The sequence below is a fragment of the Macaca mulatta genome, chromosome 17, assembly GCF_049350105.2.
Source record: "Macaca mulatta isolate MMU2019108-1 chromosome 17, T2T-MMU8v2.0, whole genome shotgun sequence".
NCBI lineage: Eukaryota > Metazoa > Chordata > Mammalia > Primates > Cercopithecidae > Macaca > Macaca mulatta.
Window position 1 is genome coordinate 68,603,782 of NC_133422.1, and position 18,187 is coordinate 68,621,968.

At 35.9% G+C, this 18,187-nt stretch overlaps 1 protein-coding gene across 1 annotated transcript in view; it reads right to left on the minus strand.

Moving 5' to 3' along the window:
- KLF12 (KLF transcription factor 12) overlaps positions 1 to 18,187 on the minus strand; it is a gene marked incomplete at its 5' end in the record, with an annotated part of 257,074 nt that overhangs the window by 150,975 nt on the left and 87,912 nt on the right. Inside the window, 1 exon segment of the mRNA NM_001258129.1 lies at positions 10,712 to 11,258. Coding sequence (NP_001245058.1) covers positions 10,712 to 11,258 — 547 coding nt within the window.

An 18,187-nucleotide genomic window follows, 5' to 3' on the forward strand; every position in this document is an offset into this window, starting at 1 on the left:
TCTGAAAACAAAGTAGATAACTTAGGTCTCGAATTCAGGTTTGAGTTTTACTTAAAAGGGTCATATTCACCACACTGTCTTACAACACTAAACTAGCTGGGAAAATTCAGGGGCATGGTAGAAAAAATAATTAGATTGTAGAGTTGTTGTCTTTCCATTCATGTCATTCTAAAATTCTGCCACTAGATGGCAATACAAAGACTGTCATTTTCATTAGAGGTCTCATCGTTCCATATTACATGACTTCTGGTAAAGGTGATTTGATTGACATGAATGAGAAAAATCAAGACTCAGAAAAAGGTAGAATGGTGAGGAGTGGAGGGAGACAGAGAAAAACAACTGAGAAAAGGAAGAAGACAGAAAAATAGAGGGAAATTGAGAGAAAAAAGGTATTAGAACTGAGGAGGGTACTTTGAAAGGGAGGTGCAAGGAAAAGGGAAGTGGCTGAGTGAAAGCAGGGAGACATCCGGTGGGGTCTCTCAGTAAGAAATATATATTTCATCATGACCAGTACATATACACACCCCCTGTTCACAGCACCACATTTGCATATATGTAAACAAGTTAATGAACAAAAGTTTCATGGAATAATATTTATTTGGGTGACACTCTCAGATACTTTTCAACCTACACCATTCTATTTCATTTCTTTAAAATCACTCATTGTGAGCTATTAAATTGATTTCCAACAGGAAATGACCCACAGTATGATCATCATTTTAGTCTATTGTAAACTAGAGCTGGCTTTTATAAAGAATTTCTCTTTCAAGCGCCTTAGCTAGGACTGGGAGATATTCCTGGCCTTGTATATTGCCCATAAAACATTTGTTGAATAAATGAAATAATTATTAAAAGAAAAAAAGATGGTGTAGCTGCCTGGTCTTGAAAAACGAAACAATTGGCCAATGATCAAAGTAGCATTTCCCCTACATAAAGGTGGCTGGAGAAAGAATTCAGTATGTGATTATCACCCTGTAAATTGGTAGCTCTTTTTTACTTATTGGATAGAAAGACAAACATCAATTAGTTGTTTTCTAAAGAATACAAAGCAGAATACCCAGTTAATCAAATTCCCCATTAACAAAGGAAAACAGGCAGAGTGAAAGAGCTGAGAAAATAGTAACACAGTCTGGAACAGAAAAAGAATTATTAAGGGAGTAAGAAAAAAACAGGAAACAGAAACCGCAGCAACAGAGTTGTAAATTATTAAAAAGCCAATTTAAAACAGTGCTGGTAATGAATCTAAGACCAAGTTTCCCTCTTGGATCTTATATTCTTCCTTCTTTCATTTGTTCCTACTAATGAAAAACTGTCTATTTACTAAATACGTTTTCATATACGTATGTATTTCTTACAGTGAGTATAGATGCCAAAATAGCATCAAAATAATTCTACAAATACTTGCAATCTACTATGTAGAATAAGAATTCCCCTATAGCATAACAGCACTTGTATTATATGAAATGAGAAGCATATTTAGTAAGAACACAATTCCAGGAGAGAAAAAATTTGTTTGTTTTTTTTTTTTAAATAGAACTATTCACAAGGGAAATAAAAGATATTACACATCAAACTCTAATATGTAATATTAAATGTACTAAATATTATCAGATAAAACTTTTCAGGTTTACAGAAAACTTTTCAGGTTTGGTGAAAAAGTAAGTATGTAGATTAGAATACTTTACCAGTAAAATGTAATGTAAGCATAAAAGTTTTTCTTTAAACATAAACTAGGTCTTTTTATTATAGGAGAAAGTTGACCTAATAAATAAAAGTGTGCCAGGTTACCTTATTCAGTAGCACCTAATATCACTTTATAATGAAATGAAAACAAAGCCCATTTTTTTAACCTCTTCTTGCTTTAGCTACTTTACCTAACAAATGGATTTGACTGTCCTCTTTATCTTCACTTCCTTGAGTAACATCTACCTTTTAAAATGAACCATCCCGGGTATCCATACCTTCTCCTCTTCCTCCTCTTTTCTACTTTAAACTTTTATTTACTATTTCATGCAGGGAGGTGGGGGGAGCTAATCAAACTCATTTCTGGGCACTTGACAGTCTATGAGGAGCTTAGAGTTTTCTTTTTCCTGCAAACTTTCTTAGAACAATACAGACAGCTTCTGTCTCCTCCGTGCGCCAGTTATCATCATCATAGAACTATCTCAGTCTATGCCAGATGAAGCAGCGGAATCGACAGATTGTAGGCACTTCAGATAAACAAGAGCATAAGAAGCCAATTTTTTTGATGGAATCTATTCAACCTCTTGTGCATGCCCAGAAGTGAACAAATGCAGATAAGTGTCTACTCCATGTTGAAAATCAGGTAAAAACAAACCACAAATCTCCAATGTATCTGTAGGAAAAAAAAAAGGGTTCTGAACTCACAGTGAAAATTCAATGTTTCATAAATATGGACTGCCTGCCTTTCTCTCACTATTCAACAAGCTCCTATCTTTGTTTTGCCATAAGAGTGAAACGCTCAAGTCTTATCAAAGCCTATATTTAATAATCATAAACCATAAAACGGCAATATTCCAGTCCCATTTCCCAATAAACAACATTAAAAAAGTAGAGACCATAAGTAACTGGCTAGTTTGTTGATAAAAATCAAATTCTAAATTGAAGAATTAACCTATGGCTATTAGTCACCATACTTAAGAGTAAACAGAATCAATTCATCAAGGGAAGCAAAGATAACATCACACATAATCACAGGTCAGCTACCTAGGACTATTCTGTCATATGGACAGGTGATGCCAGGATTTCACCAAATGGTGAACAAAAAAGGACAGTCACATGTAAGGTAGACAGAAGAAGTGAGTCTGTGACATGAATGAAGTCTCCAACAACTGAGAACAGGAAGGATTCGTGACCTGAAACAAAGACACCAGTAAGTGAGAAAGCTGGCGACAAAAGAAAATTAGTGAGACAAAGAGATCTGAAATGGGAAGTTCCATGAGAATCAACTCCAGTTGCACCAATGGGACAGAACCTAAGGTCACAATGCCCAATGAGTTTTGCAGCAATCTCTGTGATGACTATATTTTCTTTCACAAATATAACCAGCATGAGACTAAAAATACACTCGTGGCTTCTTTCTATAGGCTGCTGAGAAAAGCAACAGCCTGTAGGAAGAAAATGGGGTGTATTTCAAATTAGTCTACAGCCACATCCCTTTGAAACTTCTGAATGGATGCTATGAAAATAACATATTTTTGGAGGATTCTTCACCGTGTGTCTGTGTCTAAATATAGTAAGAAAGCAACATTCTTTAAAAGGAGGAGACCAAAGAAATTGCACACCCAAATTGGATTGGTTTCTTAACAGCAGTATCAACATGTTCTACTCAGGTATTTTGGGAAAGGTACTTCATACTCAAGGATCTAAACACATGATTATTTTAATAAGAAAGAATGCATTTGGACTTATAATAAGTTATTTTTTTCAAGCATGACACTATTCCAATAAAAGTCTTAATGCAATAAATATGTTTTGCTAAAATCCTGGTAGACTCTGCTGCTGGTGTTAAATTTGCATGAGAAAATGTGGGTGGGTAGGAAACCAGAGCTGGGCTCCTTTTCTTCAAGCAATCTATTTTATTACTGTCCTGTCGATATTTGATTGCTTTTGCATGGCTAAGGAAAAGACAGAAATGTAGGGAAAGGGGAGAAAGAGCAGAGCATCTACATAATTTAATAAAGAAGGAAAGGATAGTGGTTAGGAAAGAAAATTGGGCAAAGTAAAATACCCACTTGGCTGCACCAGGCCTCTGCAGGCCCTGATGGTTTCAAAGTCACTGATCAATCACGACCTTGCTCAAGTCTCACTCCCAGGCATCAAGGTTACCTATTCCTCCATCAACATGGAGAAAGGACTGGCTCAGGTATACAATGGAGGAGATGCGTCCTCTTGTTTTTTACTACCCAGGTCTTTGATCACAGACTGGCTATGACATTAACTCCTTTTTTTTTTTTCCTTTTAAGATGGGATTTGGCTTTGTCACCCAGGCTGGAGTGTAGTGGTGTAATCTCAGTTCACTGCAACCTCCACCTCCTGGGCTCAAGTGATCCTCCCACCTCACCCTCCCAAGTACCTGGGACCACAGGTGCTTACAACCACACCTGGCTATTTTTTTTTTGTATTTTTGGTAGAAACAGGGTTTCACCATGTTGCCCAAGCTCATCTCGAGCTCCTGAGCTCAAGCAGTCTGCCTGCATCGGCCTCCCAAAGTGCTGGGATTACAGGCATGAGCCACCACACCTGTCTGACATTACCTTTTATGTATCTTGAATTTCTAAAATGTAATACCTATTGATGTTTAAATGTAAAAAAAAAAAAAAAAAAAAAAAGCCTTTAAAGGACAAAATGATTATTTTGGACTCATGGTTTATTTTCAGTTATCCTGCACATTCCACTAGACAATGAAGAAAAAAATGTTGATCTTATCTTTATATAATTTCTGGTATCATTTTTATAATTATCAATGGAACTCAAATTTTACTTTTATTTTTATTTGTTTGCTAATAATCCAGTAAAGAGTTGGAAATGGACAATTCTAAAGCAGGAAGAATCATAAAAGCAAAGTCCTTAATTGCACATTATTGCTTATATTGTACTGTAAACATACCCGCATCTTGCAGTAATTAATCTGAATTCTAAAGTCTATTTACTATGTTGAGAAAATTGTTAGGAAAAAGATACATGATGGAAAATGAAAGGAAATACAAAAAACAGAAGATGAATATGTAGGATTATTCCTGATGGCATATAAACTTGCTATACTATCTCCTTCTTTTAAAACTCCTCCCTTGAGAACCTAAATGCCTCTCCAGTTCCCATTCCATTTTTCTACAACTCTTTAAAGCAAAACTACTCCAAAGAGCTATCTAGACTTTCAACCTCCTCTTCCTCACCTCCCATCTGAACACCAACTTACTTCAGGCAGTCTTTTGTCCCCACCATTCCACTGACACACTGCTGGTCAGTGTCAACAATGAACACTCCCTCGCCAAATCCACAATTCTCGGTCCTCATTTTATTTCGTCCCTGAAAGGCAATTGATACCATTGACAAGCTGATCATGAAAACACTCTCCACCTGCATTCTCTTTAACATTACTCCACTTTCCTCATGAACTGATGGGTCTCCATGCTGACTGCTGCACCCCTCTTCACTTTCTAACCTCATAATGCTCAAGTTTCCAGTCGTCCATGCTTCTCCTTCTCCATTGGGCTCTCCTGAGATGATCCCTAGTGACTCCCAAATTTTATTTCTCCAAATCTGCCTCCTCTTTCATCTGAGCTCCAGGCTCACCCATCCAACTCCCATCTCAAGCTCCCTCTATTCAAATGTGGAACAGGCATATCAAATTTAACACGTCCCAAAGGGAATTCCTCTCTCAACTCCAGTATGCCCATCTTAGTAGAGAACAATAGCTCAGCCAAAAACCTAGAAGTCATCCTTATTTCCTCTCCTTCCCTCATATCCCACCATCAGACCAACACTGCAATAGTCCCCCTTACTAGTTCTTCCTAGTTCTGCTCGCTCCTTCCCCATATTCTTTACAGCATGCAGTGGCTCAATGATTTTTGTAAAAGGTAAAACAGATCATGTCACCCTCCTGCTCATTCTGAATTCAGTGGCTTCCCAACATATTTAAAACAAAACCAAAGGCTGTACAGCATTGCCTTGGGAACCTATCAGATCCTTCATTTACTCTCCCCTTCCCCTACTCAAGCCTCTCTAGTTCCACCAGCCTCCTAGTAGCTCTTACTCACAAAGGCTATACTCACTCATGCCTCAGAATCTTTGAAGCTATAGTTCTCTCTTTTGCAAAGGTCCTCCCTGCTATTATTGGTACAGCTTACTTCTCAGAGAGGCCTTCCTTGATTATACCTAAAACTGTGCCCCTCTCCTATTAACTTTCCAACTCCCTTATCATGCCTTATTTGTCTTCACAGCACTTATAGCATCTGATATACATGAACTGTCACTACTACTAGAATGTAAGGTCCCTGACAGTAGGGACTTGCTCATTTTGGGACACCAATTCCTAGAAATGTAGTTGGTATAAAGTAAATGCACACTTCATATCGGAAGAAAGGAGAATCCTAAACATGCCTGCTCTTCCATCAAGTCAATAATGAACCAAGAATAACTTTGCCTGAGATCTGTCTTGACCCTCGATGCCAGGGGTGTCCAATCTTTTGGCTTCCCCGGGCCACACTGGAAGAAGAAAAATTAACTTGAGCCACACATAAAATACACTAACACTAATGATAGCTGATGAGTTTTTAAAAATTGCAAGAAAGTCTCATGATGTTTTAAGAAAGTTTACAAATCTGTGTTGGGCCTTATTCAAAGCAGTTCTGGGTTGCATACAGCCCACAGCTGCGGGTTGGGCAAGCTTGCTCAGTGCTTTCCTTCTATTAAATATTGGTGAAAGCTAATGAATGTCTCCCAGGAAATGTGCCACGAACTTACCCAAGAAGGACTTAAATTCCTTTGTGAGGTCAAATAATCCCTTTAGGGTTCGGTTTATAAATATCATGTTTCAGCTTCCATAGTATAGGCTGGTGCAAGAGTAACTACAGTTTATGCCATCCCTTTGAGAAAAACCGCAATTACTTTTGCACCAACCTAATAACAAAACTCTCCCCTCATGTGGTGAGCCCTGCACCTCCCAGTACCACCACTATTGGGGGCTAACTGCTACATGTCCTTATGTTTCAAGTGGAAAAATGTCTTCCTCAGGAGACGTTTTCTGACATCCTCCCTCTCATAACTCAATTCTGTTTGTTTATTGTACCTTCTAGGACATCATTCCATTTTTCTTCATATCACATACTATATCAAAGGTCCAATAGAGATGTCAGGGTGTTCTTTGCTAGCTGACAACCTGCCATTGCTTCAGATCACTATTCTTTACACACTTGAAAAGGCTGTGGTTCTAGCCTCACTAGAAGGCATTTTCACACTTCTCAGGAAGGAGTTTAGAAAAAATCTTTTCATGCCATTCTGTCCTCAGTCAAGCATCCCTTGTGGAAGTTTCACCCCACCCCTTCCCAAACCCTCACCACACCCTAAGCATCACAGTAAATACGTATCTTCCTAGAACATGACATCCTACATGAAAACACTTTGGCCAAATACAGCTTTCTCTATTTGCGATTATAATTAAACCCATTCCACTGGGCAACTCCCTGGATGGTCTATTTCAGTCCAACTCTGTCCACAATTATCAGTTATTTGTTTCTATGATCATTTTGTGGAAAGTCAGTAGCTCTCATTAGACTATAAGCACCATGAGACAGAAACAACATCTGCTTTGCCCAACACTGTATCTTTGGTGTCAATAAAATGCCTGATAATGATAGATGCACAATAGACAGCTGAAAAGACAAACAATTCAACTGACAGGACACATGAGCTTAGACACGGCTGTGCGCATTCACAGTCCTTCACGTAATGTGACATGTAGGGTAACCTATTTCTCTATCAGAGACCAGATACAACGTTATATCAACTTTAAAAGGAGCCAGTACAATCATCTACATTTATGCATTACACTTTGTATTTTTATTATTAGCATTTTGAAAATCCAACTTCTCTATCGTATTTTCCTTTGCTCATGCATACCAGAAATACACATCCTAAGAAGGAAGAGAAATGGGGGCTCCCTTTATTCTCTCAGCCTTCATTGCTGGCTCGCTGCCCAGCTGTATATATGCTAAACAAAGAATTGAGGAATTACTGAAATGCCCTTTCCTTTATTCATTCTGTAAGGTAGGCAGGCTTCTTCCACTAGACAGTTTTACTATTACCTAATTAATCAGTTAAGCAATAAAAAAACATATAAAATGCTATAGCAACATTTGTAGAATACGGTGATTATAAAAACTTAGTATAAACTAATAAAAATAGAAAATATGGGATGTCCTCAGATAATTTCTCATACTAAACGCTCATCCCTTATAATTTGTTGTTGTAAAAACTTTGGGAAGCAGTGCCATACCAACATCTTGAGGTAGTTTTTCTTTTTAAAATTCAACAAGTTTTTGTTCCTCCATATTTGTTTTTATAAAAAAGAGAAAACTTTTTTGAATATTATTTTGATTTTTTTTGGAAGAGATAAGTAATTTCAATCACTTATTGATAATTGATGGATGTTAGACATTTATACATTATTTTTATTTATTATTATTTTTTAAGACAGAGTCTCACCCTGTCGCCCAGGCTGAAGTGCAATGGTGCAATCTTGGCTCACTGCAACCTCCACCTCCCAGGTTCAAGTGATTCTCCAGCCTCAGCCTCCCAAGTAGCTGGGATTACAGGCGTGCGCCACCACATCCGGCTAATTCTTTGTATCTTTAGTAGAGACGAGGTTTCAACATGTTGGCCAGGCTGGTCTTGAACTCCTGACCTTGTGATCCACCCACCTTGGCCTCCTAAAGTGCTGGGACTACAGGCATGAGTCATCGCACCCAGCCTATATATTATGTTCTTAATCTTCCCAATAATCTTCTAGGCTAGATCATGTTATTATCCCTATTTTATCACTAATAAAAATGAAGATTAGTGAGATTAAATAACTTTCCCGTTACATAGGTATAAGTGACAAAGCCAGGTTCTAACTCATATATCCTTGATCCCAAATCTCTTATTCCTAATGATCATAGCACAGTCTGCAGGGTTTATGCTTAAATTTTTATTCTTGATATGAAAAAATTACTAAGTAAAAAATAATGCATGAAACAAATATATTCATGTAGACAGCAAATTATAGCATGAGTCTTAAAAGTTCTGCTACAATAATTCATTTTTCAGAAAATTAAATTTTAGCAATATACTTTATATATTATCCTTTCAAAATAAAAATCTCTCTCACAAAATGATCATGGCAAAGAAAAAAAATCACTTTTGTTTCTTTCATTAGTGAATCAAAATTGTATGAAAGGTCATGAGCAACATTAATATCTTTATTAATTAACTTTATAATAAAATAACTTTCATCTTATACAAAGATTAGGTTCTATCATTACACATATACACATATACAAGATAATATGCAAGTTTGCATGTTTTGCTACTTGTTAATTCCTAATTCTTAAAAAATTTACAATCTCATTTCTAAATTGTAAAATAAAATAAATACCTGATTTGGCCTGCAGTTATGTTATTATTATTCAAATTTGATTTGTTCAGTTCAATCAGAAGTGTCAGCAATATCAAAGAGGGTTTGGCTCAGGTAAAATCCATGAAAAGGTTCCCTAATTCCTCTCTTCCTTTTATGTTTTCACTAGAGAATAGTGGGACTAGCTCCTGGCCCATTAGAGAACAAAAGAAAGAGATTACAGGTGTCTGCATCTCAAGTTTGCAGTCTAAAACGCCTGTATGCTCTGAATCATCAGATTTTGATTTGGTTAAACTAGGAAGGTGAAACTTATTTCACGTGTGATGAAGAAACTTACTGCAGATAAAATAATACCTTGCTAATGGTGAATGCACAATTTTGTAATTCATATCTGCAAAAATTTCTGTAAGTTCACAATTAAATGTTACTTCTATGTATTTATTCCCACCTCATACAAGAACCAAAACAACCATATTTACTAGCATCTTATGAGAAGGCAGTGTTTTATGTACTCATCGATCATATTTTAATTACAGGCCTCAGTAGTAATATAGTGTCAAAGCAAAAAGTAATACAACATAAATCTTAATCCATCATTATTTCTAGGCTCTGAATACAAAGTACATACATATGTATTTCCTTTAAAAGGGAATAAGTCAATGATTATGGACATTTTGAGTTTCTATTGAGGGGTGGCTTGGTTTTTAGATTCACGGATAGTGAAGAAAGAGAAAAGACAGCATGACGCTATCACAATTTCTTCTAGTAAAATTCGGGGAAAAAAAGAACTTAGAAGTAGAAAATAACTTCATGACCAGCTGCATAACTATCAAATTTAATTAAATAACTAGTGATGATTACACATAGTCATGCAGAAAAGTTATCTTCCTGCCTTCTAGACCCTAAAAAGGAATATTAATATTGCATCTTGAAATATTTCCCGTATACTGAATCATCCTGTTCCTTAAAATAATAACTTAGCCTTATAAGAAGTTAATAACACAAGCTACATGATACTATTATAGTCAAACACCTAATTTTAGAATTATTTTAATGGCAACTTAATTTTAGGTTACTCAAAAGTGAATAATTAGATTCCAGGCATCGCAACTTCACAACATTTTATATTATTACCACCTAAATAAATTCCAATTGAACAACTCAACAAAGAAATATCCTGATTTACTGAAGAAAATTTTACACTTCATAATCTATAATTTACACTTCATAAGTAATTATGTCCACCATAGATTGCCCTTCCCAACTGAGAACTTAAAGAAGAGCATTTCAAAGCAAGTATTATTTTGCAAACTTAGATATCTGAATTCTGACATTACATGACCTATGGTAAATAAAAGTACACTGAGCAAAACTGGAGCATATACCCACATAAACATACGGTGAGTTCCCTCTAAACTGTGTTCTACTTGAAGGCTCAACAGCTGGTGTCTCTGTGTTGCTCTACACAGAACTTCTTCAGATGTAGTGTTTGCATACAATTTAGGTTTCGTTCACCGCAAAAATGAAGTCACCTGTAGTGCTGAAATAAATCAAGGCTTTGTTCATGTCTCTTACCTTTGCCATGGCCTCTCCCATCCTCCAAAAGCGGCACGACAATAGTGTTGTTCACATTTCCAGGTGACCTTACAGCTGTGTAGACAACAGGCACCGACTGTACCACCACAGGGATGCGGTGAACATGACTCAGTTTATTAGACTGTAAATTCATGGGACTTGAAGGCGGTACAGGATGGATAATGTGCAAAAACTGCTGGCCTCCAACACCAGATGCAGAGGCAACAAGGGGCCCTGGAGTTAATACTGTTGACGAAGATGACGCTGAAGATACTGATGTGATAACAGTTGGGGATGAGGCTAGACGACTAGAAGACGATGAAGAGGTTGAAGTTGAAGAAGGTGAGGAGGCAGACGCTGTCATGGAAACTGGGGAGGATGAAACGGCAGTAGGGGACGTCCTGGCTTTGTTTATTGACAAGTCCACTGGCTCAGTTTGTGTTTGGAAGTGATCTACAGATAACGAGTCCTCCGGGGGCTCCCCTTTCACATTATTTAGCAACAGGGGAACGGCTTCCATATCGGGATAGTTGTGGACGTTTGGAGACTGTGGGGAGAAAAATGGAACATATATTTATCTTTGTTTATCACACATTTTATCGATGCATGGCTTACCACTTGAATGTTTATTAATTTTTCTCTTACTGCTATGGGACATTTATTCGTTCTCCAAATATCTGAAGGATTGCTCAGTGACAGTCACTGTGATTAAAACTGAGGGCACAAGAGTACAAAACAGAATAAGGCCTCTACCATAAAGACATTTTCATTCTATTGGGACAGACAGACAATTATTAAAATACTATGAAATCAGTGCTCTATGAAGGAGAAAACAGGTTATAGGAATCTCTAAGATTCTAACCCTTACTCAACACTATCACAATATGGAAACGTAGTATCTGGCAATAATAGTGGGAAAACTCACCAGGAATTTCTACTTTCATACTTGGTGCAAGAGTTACCATACCTTACTCAGTATATTCTGAGCATTAAAAAAGGACATAAAGTTCTTCAACCTCCCACACCTGATCACTAATTTATTAAATGGAAGTCACTTCTAATAATTAGCTAACTTTTCTCAAAATAATGTGCACGACTACAAGTGACATTTTAGGAAACAATTTAAGAAAAACTTATTCTGAAAATTATAATTTGTCTATGAATTTTCATTTCATCTAAAATAATAATGATAATGTTGTTCAAGTTCACCTGCACTCTTTTAAGTTTTAATGAGCAAAATTTGATAATAATAGACTCCAAGATTTTACCCAGATTAATGTGATCAGCATGCTATTATTTGCATGAATATAATTTTACTCATATATCTACTCATTCATAAATTCAACAAACATTTATGAAATGTCTGCTTGCAAGTCCCCAAATGGCATAAGAGTACTATTAGCAGTGTCAGTCCAGACTAAAAAGAGAGAATTAGACTATACTGATTATTTTGGTTACATCTGTTTGGCCAGGTTAACATAGACATTATTTTTCTATTACATGAGGAACAAAAACTTTTTTTCACTTTTTATGGTATCAGAACAATACCTACAATTATATTAAATTGGTTCATTTTGTTTCTCATTTAATAAAAGATTTTGGTGTGCTATTCCCCCGAAAACTTCAGCATACATTTAAAGGAACAAAACATGCTTCCTAAAGTCTTTTTAAAACAGAATATAAATTACAGCTCCATTCAAAACCTACAATAGGCAGTAGTGCAAGGGCATTTTACTCAGCAACTGAGAAAATAAAGAAAATAAATCAGTAATGGGACCAGATCAACTAAAATAGAAAATGGGTTGATGTTTTAATGCTTTTTTTCCTTTTTCTTAGCTAACATGGTTATTTACCTATAAAAACATATGACTTAGAAACAATTAAAATGAGTCATCTAAAATATCTACTGTATGAAATTCTAAATGACAAGATTTTCAGTTTATGTGCTGAAATTGAGAAATAAATTTTTTAATCTCCTCAAAGACATTTAAAAAACAAAGAAAAAACAAACACTATAAATTGAACTGCTTTGATAAAAGCTATTAGCATTATCTACTCTTGTAACTAGAACAGTATTTCAATTTCAGCATTATTATTTTATTTCTTTGTAGAATAATGCAAAATGTTTCTTATTACTATATTATACCCACATAGAAATTCTTTGTTTAGGCTGCTTTCATAAAATATACCAACTAGTTTGTCATTAAAAGATAAAATATATCAGTAAGCACATATTACTAAACACCATTGGTTTGACTTTAAATATACTCTAGGTAAGTTTTTCTCCTTTTACAATATTAACATATCAAAAATTCTTACTTTAGAAATAGTGATTATTTCCACCACAAATTTTTCTCCTTCTAACTACTTAGACACAAGATTCCTACATACATTTACAAATCAAGGAGTAAAGAGCACATAACTGCAGAAACGTTCTATTACGTAAATGAAAGGTGACTGGGTAGACAGACAATACAGGAGGGGGAGCTGATAAATGTGGACCTTATCTGTAAAGAGATTGCTTGTGAGGCACCAAGTTTCACTGAGCTTTGCAGACTGCTTAGACTTCTCTAAATTATGAATAGAAGTCTACCTCTTGTGGATATCTTCTTAATCTCTTACTGAGGAAAATAATTTACCTCTTAAGAAGTTTCATAACAACACCTTGTTGTTATGAACATTATGAACAAGGTTATAGCTAATAAATAATATTTGCTATATATTATATGTTATATAACATATATTATATATAGCATATAATATATACAGTATAATATATAGCATATATAATATATAGCTACATTACATATTACAGCTAAAGCATAATATTAGCATTCAAGAAATCTGTGAAGCCAAATATTAAGAGCCCCTAGGTGCTTTGAGACACTTAAGAATTATATGGCTTTTGCATGAGCTCAAACCAGAATATAGAAAAGGCTCACAAAAATAAGGAAGAATAAACCAAACCTTGGGACCAAAGAAATCTTATTTAGAACCTTCTACAAATTACACATGAATTTGTAAACATCACAGAGACAGACGCTGGTTCCTTTTTCATATGTGGTAGTTCAAAGGCAGCTAGCACACTCAAAAATAATGCTTCATCACTATAAAGAAGACAAAATCCTTCCTGTACCATTCATCCGTTTACAGTATTGACACAGCAGCATATCCTGACAGCTGACACTAATCTCTTGTGCAACGATTATGGGGCAGGTAAAATCACCCACAATTCCAGCTTCAGATTACACAGACATATTTGTAAAGCCCGAAGTACTGCTAAAATATGGTCTCAAAACAGCTATGGCACATACTTGTGTTCCTCCTTTTAGGGAAGAAAAACAACCCAAAAGTCTTAGTCCTGAAATCATCATTAGAAGTTCATTTCTTTACTTTTAGGAAATGGAAAATCAAAAGCATTGGTTTTGTGGTGCACACCTGTAATCCCAGCTACTCAGGAGGGTGAGGCAGGAGAATCACTTCTCCCAGGAGGCGGAGGTTGCAGTGAGCCAAGATCTTACCACTGCTCTCCAGCTTGGGCAACAGAGCGAGACTCCATTAAAAAAAAAAAAAAAGGCAGTGGTTTTGAGATTTGCATCTGTAAATGTGTAGTTGTACTGACAGGAAGGGAGCACTACAAATGGCCACAAGGGGGAACGAAGGCTGAGGAGATACAAAGGAAAAATTCCCAAGTGAGAAATACTTAGAATAGTGAAAAATAAAATGAAAGGATTATAGGTATTAGAGAAAGTAAGAGGAGATACAGGGTATGCCACTCAGGAACAGGCCTCAAAGGGGCTAGAACACTGAAAAGAGGAGAAACAACAAAGAAAGGTCATAAGTTTTAAGCATAAGGAAGAGATACTTCTGCAAAAAGGTCAAAGAATTTCATACTAAAATTTTGCCCTCGTTTACTAACTCTTCAATTCTTGATTCATTAATGAATTCTCATGGCAGTGTCAACTAAGTGGGACTTTTTTTTGTTTATTTTTAAATAAAAGCCCATCGCGATCTTTGCTTGGGAGTGATGACTATAGTTGAATTTTTGCTGTTGATGTCCCTGGTATGAAAGATAGAAAACTTACTGTATTCATATTAACATATTAAAACCCTCCTTCTAACGACATGAAGACTGTAGAAGAACACTGGGTTTTTGTCAAAGAGGAGAGTAATTTCGTTTTCCCAAAGATTATATAATATTCCTTGAAAAGGTCCACTGTAAACCTTAAATTTTTATAATACATATTAAATAACTGCATAAATACACACAAAAGGCCAGAAAAGTAAATGAAACAATATACTTCATTAAAAACAATGTGTGTGAAAACCTAAAGATAAACATAAGAAGGATTATACTGTTACGTTATCTTTTCTCCAAAACTCTCTTAGTCAGTTTTACTCACATTAACCCACTTGATAAAATATTACACATAACATTCTAGTGAGCATGTTTTTTTGAGTGATCTGGAAATTACATTTGAGGTTTTCTAATCAGATAATTTTTTTTCCGAATAAACATCCTAAAATGTAATTTCAGCTTTAGGCATTTTGTTGAATGAATGTCAAATGAATCTAAAACCTCCGACATGTTAGTTGCCAGAGTACTAGCTGTGTTTCTTACAGTTATCTATTGCTATCAGCTGAATCTTATTATGGTCTGTCTGTGAACAAAAAGCATTTTAAATGATGGTCGTATATTTTAATCACCTGGAATTTAAAAAGAAAGGAAAATATGTCTGGATACTATTCCATCTTTAAACCCCTCTGGGGATTCTTAATGTGTAGTCAGAGCTGAGGAGCACTGCATAATATTCTACTAAATGTCATTCAAGATTCATATGCTCTTTCCTCTTGAGTAACACCAGGGATGTTTAGAGACGGGGCTGACATACACAGGCATGCACACGTACACACAAGATGGTCCCAGCTATCTATCTACCCTTTCGGTCATCTGTCATTTAAATAAATTATGTTCCATTTTATTTTACAAATGTGTTGAGAAATAATTTCATGGCAATTTTTAGAAAAGATTATAAAGTAACTTGCCTAACATTACATAGCTCATGGCTTCACCGTCACAAGAATCTTTGTTTTGTAGCCTGTTGTGTGATATTATTCAAAGAAAATTTGACTTGGACACAAAAGACTTAGATTCGTCAGCAATCCTTGTTGTTTATTAGCTGTGCCATCTTGGTATCATCACTAAAATTCTCTAGGTCTTAGCTTATCTGTCTATAGAAGTGTGATGTTAATTCCAAACTCATACAACTGTTGTGAAGATTGGGCTAATGACATTAAGTGCTTTTAAGTAATACTGAGAAATGAGAGAGACGAGCAAATGAGCAGAACTTCCTCTGGTTAGAACCAAAAATTCCAAACAGAACTTACTCTATTACTAAAACTATCTCGGGAGGAACCTGACTCACTGAATGTAGCGTAAGATACATTCTGACACAGGATCTCATAAATACAGTCATTGCGGAGGCATAGTGTTTACTGAACCAAATAAATACATGTTACAAAAAGCTGAACAAGTCATCTTTAGGGATCTCTTATGATTATTTAGAAACAATTTTCTCTTAAAATACAGACAACTGTCATTTGACACTTTTTTTTCTCTACTTTCTAGCTGAGTTAGATTGGCCCACAGGAAGATCATATAACAGTTGATAGAACACATGTTAACTGACTGGTCTGATTTCTTAATTCCACAGTATAAATAACTTAATCCACAGTTCAAGTTCAGTGTGCATCCATTATGACAATAATATAACAAATATATTCAAATAATTGTTTTGGAATGTTGGTCATTCTTTAGCAGTCTTATTATGAGACGAAACAGGAGCATAATTGTTTCTTGTGTCTTGGTAGAAAATTAGTTTACATAAATTCCACTGTATGACTTAGTGATTAATTGAACATGTACCTTTTATAGGGGGTGTCTAAAGAAATTTACTGTGTACTTCACATTAAAAAGGAATTAAACTAAATCTATGACACCACATCCTTTGAGCTTTGAAGTTATATTGCATTATTTTAAAGACTAGTATATTTCAGGTAAAGAGCCAAATTCCTTTTGAACATGAAGTGCACAGTAGGTACATGACTTAGTTTTGGTGCCTGGATTTCCCTTAGTAAATACAATTTTTTATTAGTAGGAAATGAAATGGTTTTAAGAGATGAGCACCATCCTTAAAACAAGCATCCTGCAACTCTGGCTATTTCTGCTACAAGTATAAAAGTCAACACACATCTATTTGTGAATGGAGTATGCATTTCACTTTCCTCTATTCTTTTGTATTACTAAAAAGGGAAGCCCATTTTTCAATATTTGTCTTGCATGAGCCCCCATGGTCATAATTTACCTTGCTTTCAGCTCAGTGATTCTTCTTTACTCTACGTGTTCAAGGGCAAACTCTTAAACATAAATGCCGTAAAAGTGTGAATTTATAAAACTGACAAAGAAAAAAGTAAAGCAAAGTATATTCAAGAAAGATAAATTGTACTTCCTCTAAAAGTACAGATGAGTAAAAGGAAACAAGTAGAAATAACCTACACTGATAACCTGAAATTTGGTTTGAATGAGTTATCTACTGCATGTAAGAGGAAGATATTTGAAGAAATATTTAATTAAACTGCCTTATATCAATATGTCAATTGTCAGTTTAAGAAATGATTGATTCAGGCCAGGCACGGTGGCTCACGCCTATAATCCCAACACTTTGGGAGGCTGAGGCGGGTGGATCACTTGAGGTTAGGAGTTCAAGACCAGCCTGGCCAACATAGTGAAACCCTGTCTCTACTAAAAATACAAAAATTAGCTGGGCGTGGTGGCATACGCCTGTAATCCCAGCTACTCAGGAGGCCGAGGCAGGAGAATAGCTTGAACCCAGGAGGCGGAGGTTGCGGTGAGCAGAGATCGCGCCATTGCACTCCAGCCTGGGCGACAGAGCAAGACTCCATCTCAAAGCAAAACAAAACAAAACAAAAACACAAATGATTGATTCCTTAAGAAAATTCGAAGTCTATGCACAACATAATGTACTCTCTGTGCTTTTACATTTATGTTTTTATGCTTTTACATTTGAATTGAAAATGCTAACCTTTAAAATGTGTTCAATACCCACATTTAAATTTATCCTAAAGTTCTCTTATTTCCTAATAGTTACATTTTTTCATGACCTATTTACCAGGACTTTCACAAATCGTATCATTTACCTGAAGCAAATCAGAATATATGTTCACAGCTGACTGCTACTCTGAAACTCTGGTTTGGCCCGTGTGTGATGACGTTAGGTTGGTGTGAGTGAGGAGGAGACAGGGAATTTTGTTTACACATTTTAAAAATTGATAAGCAGGCCAGGCGCGGTGGCTCATGCCTGTAATCCTAGCCGAGGCTGAGGTCGGCAGACCACCTGAGGTCAGGAGTTTGAGACCAGCCTGACTAACATAATGAAACCCTGTCTCTACTAAAAA